The sequence below is a fragment of the Saccopteryx bilineata genome, chromosome 4 (assembly GCF_036850765.1).
Source record: "Saccopteryx bilineata isolate mSacBil1 chromosome 4, mSacBil1_pri_phased_curated, whole genome shotgun sequence".
Taxonomy (NCBI): domain Eukaryota; kingdom Metazoa; phylum Chordata; class Mammalia; order Chiroptera; family Emballonuridae; genus Saccopteryx; species Saccopteryx bilineata.
Window position 1 is genome coordinate 137021561 of NC_089493.1, and position 8588 is coordinate 137030148.

At 51.9% G+C, this 8588-nt stretch overlaps 1 protein-coding gene across 2 annotated transcripts; it reads right to left on the minus strand.

The window, feature by feature from the left end:
* Positions 1–543: 543 nt before the first annotated feature.
* PEX11G (peroxisomal biogenesis factor 11 gamma) lies at positions 544–8376 on the minus strand. Of its 2 annotated transcripts, none has more exons than XM_066278463.1 (5): positions 8296–8376; positions 6779–6967; positions 4483–4661; positions 1756–1818; positions 544–1161 (listed from the first exon to the last, which is right to left on the minus strand). In XM_066278463.1, the coding sequence occupies exons 1-5, from the start codon at positions 8353–8355 to the stop codon at positions 927–929; spliced, it is 726 nt and encodes a 241-aa protein (XP_066134560.1). In that variant the 5' UTR covers positions 8356–8376; the 3' UTR covers positions 544–926. The 2 variants fall into 2 exon arrangements, with proteins under 2 accessions (XP_066134560.1, XP_066134559.1); XM_066278462.1 differs by having other exon boundaries at positions 1756–1848.
* Positions 8377–8588: the final 212 nt, after the last annotated feature.

Consider the following 8588-nt stretch of genomic DNA (forward strand, 5'->3'; position numbering starts at 1 on the left):
TCCGACACCAGCCCACACTGCTCTGCTCCAGCTGGGAACCTACAAAATGCTCAGGCTGGCCCTGAACGGATGACAGCTCTGGTCCAAACTGTGACTGACTGTCAGCTGTTCCAGCCACAGCAAGCACCTGACAATACCCGGAGGAAAAGACTGTGATATAGGTATGGCCTGGCAGGAGGCAGCATGGGCGGCGGGTGCCTGTGAGTGCGGGAAAGTGACCTTCCCTTCATGGGTGAAGGCAGCTTGAAGGCAGCAAGCTGTGCTGGCAGAGAGGACCCACCAGCCAAAGATGTTCCAGGAGGCAAAAGTGTGGCTTCCCACATCTCTGGCCCACTGGCTGCCACATCCAGAGGTGGGCCTGCATGCCCTCCCTAAAATAAGGCACAGGAGTGCTATCAGCAGGGAGAGAGGACACGCAAGTGAGTGGAACTATAGATGGGAGGGGACAGGAGCTGGTGAGTTCAGGAGAAGGGGCCCAGCCCTGGGCCTGGCACCAGCACCACATTGTCAACTGATTCTTACAACCGCTTTCCAAAGGCTCACTTAACACATGCCATCCTAGCTCCCTGCTTGTCTTTATTTGCATATAGGATGCCAGGGACAGAAGTGAATCTCTGAGGTCTTCTGTGGCCTTTTCCTCTGCAGGGGATCCCAGGGTCCCCTGCTCTGGCTCTCAGGCAGACCCACCCCTAGAGGCCAGGCCTGGGTGGAAAGGCCCCAGTGTCTGGAGGACCTCACACCCACCCTATAGCCTGCGCCCCTGTGGGCTTGTGCCCCAGGCCACCCCCTGTGTCCTCTGGGTTGATCTCCCCACACCTGGCCTTGAGTTGCTCACTTAAAGGCTCAGCCCTGGCCGCAGTGATTTCTGCTCTGTGGAAAGGGGACTCCATCAGGGTTCCAGCAGTGTCCACACATCCCAGGCCACATCAGGAGGTGGCGATGTCAGCCGAGCCACTGACCCGGACTGCTTGGTACATGCTGAGGAGGGAGGAGATGGTGCCCAGGAGGCCCACCAGCCACAGAGGGAAGCGTCCTGCCCACAGGATGCCTGGTGGCAGCCAGTGTACAGCATTGGCCAGGTCGGCCAGGTTGCTCAGGAGAGTCAATGTCTCTGACTGGATCTGGGCCTCCATGGCCCTCTGCTTGCTCCGGGGCAGCTGGCTGTGGGATCAAAGAGGAGTCATTCAGGAAGGGCCCAAGTGGGCCCATGCTTGCCCCACCAGGCAGGGCAAGGAATGACCACAGACCCTCCTTGTGAGCAAGGATAAGTCCCCGTCACCCCTCAGAGGGAGCCCACAATGTGAACAGGGCATGGACTGCCATGGAAAGTCTCAAATTCACAACTCAGTCCTTTTGACCCCCTGGAATCAGTCAGGGAGACAGGTGGGGCTGTTGGTTGGGCAGGTGCTAGGCACAGTTCTTTCCCAGAATGAAGTAGTGACAGTGACCAGGGTCCTCAGGAAACTGACTCCATGTCTTGTCATGCTCTCTGCTAGGGGCACAGCTGTGAAGACTTAACCCCAGAGTCCTAGCTCTGCTTTTCCTGCCTATGAGGCCTCACGTGAGCCTCATTTTCCCCATGTGTAAGTCCTACCATCCACCCAGTGACCCAGCACCCACCACACCCCAACACAGGCCCTGTGCAGGGGTAAGGGCTGATAACTGCAGTGACTCAGAGCAGCACCCCCAGCGCCTCAGTGGGGAAAGCTCTGGGCCTGTGGGAGGGAAAGTTGACCTTTCTCCTGCAGAAAATACCTGGGGAAGGCTGCTGTGGGACTCCTCAGCCGCTGTCTCAGCTTCAGGACCATCCACAAGGACCTGCAACACCAGAGGGTGGGAGGAAACCCACTAGAGGGGGCAAGAGAAGTAAGGTGGGTCGTAGGGCTTCAATCCCTAACACTGGCCCTAGGGGAGGCTCTGCCACCTGCCTCCTGCCACTGTGGTCACAGGTTACCTGTAACAGGTGCTGAGTTCTGTAATAAGTGGCTCCAACTACCGTGTCTGAGGTGAGTCTGACAACCTTCTGGGCGCTCAGGGCTGGCGTCTGCAGGCTGACAGCAGCTAGCAGGCAGGCAGCCACTAATGCTCCCCCTGGACTCTCAGGCCCTACAAGGTGCCCATCCAGGCTGCCCACCTGGCCACTGTATCCTGCACCCTGCAGCATGGACTGGGGGACGGGTGGATAAGTGAATATGCTCAGTCCTGCCCATTGGAGGGCTAACCCAAATCAGACTTCATGCCTGGGAGGTCCAAGGCTTGGTACATCTCCCCAGCTAACCTGTGCCCATCCAGGTGACATATCCTCAGAGTACTGGACATAGGTAGCACCTGCAGTGAGATAAGTGGGTCTGCATCAGAGCCACCTGGGGCGCTAAGGCTAAACACTGAGTTCTGGGTCCTGGTCCCCAGACCAGTTAGAACCTCTAGGCACCTGGCCCCGGGCATTTCAACAACCTCCCAGATGACTCAGGCACCCTGGGGCATTATTATTATTATTATTATTATTATTATTATTATTTTATTGATGTGAGAGAGAGAAAGGAAGGGAAAGAGAAAACATCGATTGTTGCTCCACTTATTTATGCATTTACTGGTTGATTCTTTTATGTGCTCCGACCAGGGATTGAACCCACAACGTTGTCATATTGAGATAACACTCGAACAAACTGAGCTACCTGGCCAGGGCACCCTGGGGTCTTAAGGACACCTGGTCATGACAAGTATGCCCTCCATAACCTCATACCCTTACTAACACGAAAGACAGATAAATCATGGAAAAATTATATGCTCTAAAAATGAATGAAATCATAGGCAGAACAGAGGGTATTTTCAGGGCTGTGAAACTACTCTGTGTGATACTGTAATGGTGAATATAAGTTGTTACATTTGTCCAAACACACTGAATATGCAACAGAGAGTGACCCCTAATGTAGGACCATGGACTTGGGATGATGATGATATGTCAACGTAGATTCAATGATTGTAACAAATGAGCCACTCTCATGCCATGTTGACAGTGGGAGAGGCTGTGCATGTGTGGGGTGGGGCTGGGGAAATGGGAACTCTCTATTTTCAGCTCAATTCTGCTGTGAACCTAAAACTGCTCTAAAATAGTGTCTATTTTTTAATGGAATTAAGGCTGACCCAAAACAGAAATGGTACCTCTCTTGGCACCAGTAGTCACGAGGGCCCCTGGCAGCAGCCTCAGGAGCACCCCAAGCCCAGCCCAGGCCTCTGTAGGAGCCCCAAAGCACATAGGAAGGGCGACAGGCACCATGATTGTGGTTGTGAGGGGGCTTGAATTGAGAAGGCATGCCAAGCATGACACAAGAGCATAGCAAGTAAAATGTTTGCAGAGTATAAGGTCAGAGGCTGGAAGAGGCATCAGAGGATCAACAGTGGGGCTTTCTGGACTAGGTGATAAGACTCTTCCACTTTGGGATTGTTCATTTTCCAGACTCTGATGAGCATGTAATTAGGGCATATATAATGGGGAAAAGAAGGGCTACTGAATGTCAGTGTCTAGCCCAGGGATAATGACAGCAGAAGTGGGCCACTGCCCACCTCCACTCCACCCCCAAGGTCAGGATCACCCACCTCCCCCTTCAAGGATCCGGGAGACGTTCACTGCATGTAATTCTGCCACTGGAGGTCCTTCACCCCTGTGCTTTCTGGAGCAGGGGCTCTGAGCAAAAATTTGGGAGGAAATCTTTATTTTAAAGTTCTACAAACCTTATGGCTTTTAGAAGCAGTGAGCCAGCCAGGAAACTCCTGGCTGTTTTATCTGGGGATATTTGCTGATGACAATACAAGCAGGACTCAGGGGCCTGGGTAAAAGCAACCACACCAGCCACTTCTGTCCAGACCACAGTTATTTCTTCTTCCTGGGTCCAGTGGGCACAATCATAGCCCCCAAGGATGCCCACATCCTAATCCCCAGGATCTGTGAATGTGTTCCCTATGTGACAAAAAGAACTTTGTAGATGGGACTAGCTTTAGGAGCTTGAGATGGGAGTTTATACAGGGGCCCAATACCACCACAAGGGTCCACAATAGAGGGAGACAGGAGGGTCCAAGTCAGAGAAGGAGACGCAACAACAGAAGCAGAGACTGTAGTAAATTTGCTTCAAAGACTGAGGAACAGGCCTTGAGCTAAGGAATGCAGAAAGGAATTCTAGAAGCTGGGAAAGGCAGGGAACACATTCTCCCCAGGAGCCTCCAGAAGGGCCACCGCCCTCCTGACACCTGGATTTCAGCCCAGGGAGACCCATTTTGGAGTTCCGACTTCCAGAACTGTAAGATTATTCTCATTGTTTAAAGCCAAGTCTGTGGTGATGTGATAAGGTACACACACAGTGAGGTAGTGACAGGAGGAGAAAAACCAGAGGCAGCAAAGACCCACACAACCCTGGCCGGCCTGCCAACCAGACCAGAGATCTCAGTGCTCCCGTCCAGCCTGCTGAGAGTGGCGACAATGCTTACCTGGCAATTCCCAGGAACAGGGAGAGGCCCCAGAAGGCTGTGCTCAGCATCCACCACCGGGCAGAGTCCACGTGGAGGATCTTGCAGTCAGCAGCCCAGGCAATATGCTCACAGGGGTAGTAGAGCTGGTCGGCCAGGTTGCCAAGGACAGACACACAGCGAACCAAGATGTCCTCCTCCTGCAGGACCAGGAGAGAGAGAGGGATGGGCCTGGGGTTGGACCCACCCACTGCCCATATTAGCAACCCAGGCCGTGAAAAAAAAACACCACTTTACAATTTTAAAGCCCTGACCAGTAGCTCTGTGGAGATAGAGCATTGGCCCAGCGTATGGACGTCCTGGGTTCAACTCTGGTCAGGACACACAGAAGAAGCAGCCATCTACTTCTCCCCTCCCCACCCCTGCACCTCTGGTCTCTCTCCCTCTTCTCTCTCTCTTCCCCTCCCGCAGCCAGTGGCTTGATTTGAGCAGAGCATGGCCCCGGGTGCTGAGGATTGTGGAGTACATCAGCCTCAGGCACTAAAAATACTTGAGCATTGACCCCAGATGGGGTAGCCAGGTGGATGCTGGTCAGGGCACATGTGGGAGCATGCATCACTATCTCCCCTCCTCTCACCTAAAAAAAAAAAAATTTAATTCCCAGATGATTCACAAGTACCACGACTGAATCATCCACTCAGGACGCCCTGCCTCAGAGCCTTCCTATCCTGCCACAGGTTTCCAGTCCTGCCAGGCCCTCTGGTGCAGGACCCGGAGAGGGAAGCAGGGCAGAGAATCCTGATGAGGCTGAGCTGGGTGGGACAGTAATACCAGGCTACATGACTTGAGTCACCTCCCCCAAAACAGAGAGGGGTGGTCACCATCCTGGCAAATAGGGAAACTGAGGTATTTAGTGTAAGCTGCCACCTGTTCCATCTCATATAGAGACAGGTCTTGGACCATCGAACTACAGAACTCTTGTGGGCTCTCTGTCCTGCACCATACCCCCACCTTCCAACCCTAAGTCCCAACCACACTGCCTGCACCCAGCCAGGCAAGGCCAGTTGAAAGGCAGGAACCTGGTCCCAAAGGCTGCATTCCCAGGTCCCACCTCCTCATGCCCACATCCCTCAAATCTTTCAATCAGAGGAGGCCCCAGACCTTCACAGGGAGGAGATACTCAGGGTGCAGGGGAAACCAAGACACATAAGCACTGGACCAACAAAAGGGGCTTCTGTTCTGGTCAAGGGATATACGAGGTGCAGAGGCCACCCACCCCTTGCCTGAGACTCAGGGGAGTCTTTGCAGAGATGTCTAGGGAAAGGGGTCCTCCAGGGATGCACAAGAATTATGCCCTAACCAAGTAAGAGGATAGGAAATGGGTGTCAGAACTGGAGGAAGGTCCAGGAAAGCACTCAAGATTTGAGATGGTCAGGTCATGGGTGCTGGGGCAAAACAGGGGAGCCTCTGAGCATCCAGTAGCTCAGAGAGGAGATTTCTGGGGGGTAGGGGCAATGGGCAGGACAATTTCTCAACACATTCCCTGAGTAAATGTCCCCTGAGAGGGCAAATTCACCCCCAGGGGAAGGAGCACAGATCTATTGGCACTCATATGGAATAATGCAATACTGCTATACCAGCAAAATGTTATAAATAACCTATATGCTCATCAACAGGGCTTAAATAAATCACTGTCCAGATACATAAGAGAGTACTACATGCACAGCCATGAAGGGAGGAGCTCTTTCTGGATTGATATGGAATGCCCTGAAAGTTGTAATATTAAGTGAAAAAAGCAAGTAGTCAAAGAGTGTCAGTGGCATACAACTATCTACATTAAATATGTGTACTGGCTTGTGAGGGTACAGGTCTTAGGAGGGAAACACAGGAAGCTGCCTCTGGAGGAACAGTGGCTGCCTCTGAGGAGGAGCACTCAAGGTTGGGGGATCAGGAAAAAGAGAGACTTTCTACCTATACAATCTCTAGGAATATGTGAACACATTAGCTATATTTAACATTTAAGATGATAAAGAGAACATCTTATCTCAATGAAGAAAGTAAAATTGAAAGAAAGAAAAAAAGAACCGCCCACACAGTTGCCTTTATTTTTTTTTCATTCTTCTTTTTTAAATTTATTTATTTTAGAGAAGGAGGGGACAGGAAGCATCAACTCCCATATGTGCCTTGACCAGACAAATGCAGGGTTTCAAACGGACAACCTCAGTGTTCCAGGTCGACGCTTTATCCACAGCGCCACCACAGGTCAGGCCCACACAGTTGCCTTTAGACAAGTCCCTATCCCACAACACCACATTACCTCTGCCCCCAGGCCGTACTGCTTAGTGTACATAAACATGGCTAAGTCATCGAAGAGTCGAAGGATGGTCCTGCAGTGGCTGAGTTGGGAAGACAGTGCTAGCAGGCGTGTCCCCACTTCTGACCTGGCCGGATATTGTTCCACCAGGACCCCACCAACCAGTTGGCAGCAGTACCCCAGGGTACGGATCTGTGGGAAAGTAGAAACTATCAACATGACCCTGCTCCTGAACTGAGCTGAATTACCTGGCTATGGGCCCTGTAGAATGAGCAGGCAGAAGAGTCTAAATCAACAAGATTTTAATAAATGATGAAAGTTTAAAAAGAAACATGTAGGACAAATGTAAAAACATGACATTATTGTCTAGAAGGCACTGTTGAGACTCTAACAAAGCGCTGGCTTGTATCACTAAGGGGCACAGCCTCTGGAAAAGGTATGATGGGGACAAGAAAAAGAAACCCCATTTTCTACCTCCTGGGTCCTCCTTTTCCCATCTGGCAAGACTAGGCAGAAATGTATATTTGCATCTACCTAGCTAGGCCAATGTCCCATGGCTGAGCTGGGAAGTGGGGACATGACCTAGCCTTAGCCCAGTGGACAGAGGATAACTTGCTTAAATTATTTGCATGAGAAGGAACCCACTCATTGGGTGATATAGGGCATCATGAACTGGGTCAGCTTCACCACCTTTCTATGTTGATTTCATCTGCTTCTCGAAAATTGCTTTTTTTCTGTTGTTTTACTTGTAATTCCTGTTCAACCCCTTCAGAACAGAAAAACACTGCAATTTAAATATCCAACTTGGCGGGGGAGTAGAGGGAGTGTTAAAACCTAAATGTGTAGGTTGGAACCTAATTGCACAACCACCAGTACATACTCTGATACAACCTGAATGCCCATGTTAAAGACTAGGACAAGTGCAGAAACTTGAGAGTCTGACCTCAGGGACTTGGATGGAACAACCTAAATACCCAACCAGAGGGGATGATGTAGTTGGAACACAAACATAAGGAAAGCCCTGCATAACTCAAAACCCCCATGAGATTCTTCAAGGCAACCCAGGAACTAACTACAGTGGTCCAGTCATATCCTGATGTCCAAACATGGGGATTTGGTTGGCATGTAAATGTCCAGCCAGGTTGAGTTGGTGAAAACAACCTAAGTGCCCAATTATAGGGGACTTGGTCACAACTTAACCGACCAGAGGGGAACGCCCATAACATCCTAAGTCCTCATAGGAGAGTGGGACAACCCAGTGGCCTCCTTCAGTGGTCCGGTGTGATCCCAAATGTTCAAACGTGAGGATTCCGCTGGTACTACCGTAAATATCCAGTCACGATGGTGGACTGAAACAACCTAAATGTCCACCACTAGGGTATCGGGTTGGAACTCAGCTTAGACAGGGTCCTCGGTGCTGGGGAATCCGAAGCGACCCCGCCCCTCCCTGGCCTCAGTCTCCCCACCTCTAAGCTCTGCCCAATTTCGGGACCTCCTGCCAGGCTCAACCCCAGCCTCACCAGGCGGTCCCGGCCTCTATACGACTCCAGTGCCGCCACCAGACTGTTCAGCGCCGCCATGGCAATTTCGCGTGACGTCACCGCGCCACGCAAGGGGCGGGACCCTGGAGACGCTCTGCGCGGGCGCAACCGAGACCCTTTGTCCCTGAACTGGCCCTTTGTTTCAGCTCGAACAGAGTTTCCTGCGGCGATCCAGTCACGTGTGCGCTACCGCGGGCCTGTGTACCCAGGACGGTCTCCCGCCATTCCCCCTACACACACACCCCACCCCCCCATCGCGGGCCTCAACCCCC

Bases quoted from the DNA above. Each gene is read 5' to 3' on its own strand.
- PEX11G (XM_066278462.1), bottom strand. From the start codon at position 8,355: ATGGCGGCGCTGAACAGTCTGGTGGCGGCACTGGAGTCGTATAGAGGC. The intron at 4,662-6,778 runs GTAATGTGGTGT...CTGGTCCTGCAG, and splicing joins AGTACGGCCTGGGGGCAGAG to GAGGAGGACATCTTGGTTCG. The intron at 1,162-1,755 runs GTATTTTCTGCA...TTGATCCCACAG, and splicing joins CCCACAGCAGCCTTCCCCAG to CCAGCTGCCCCGGAGCAAGC.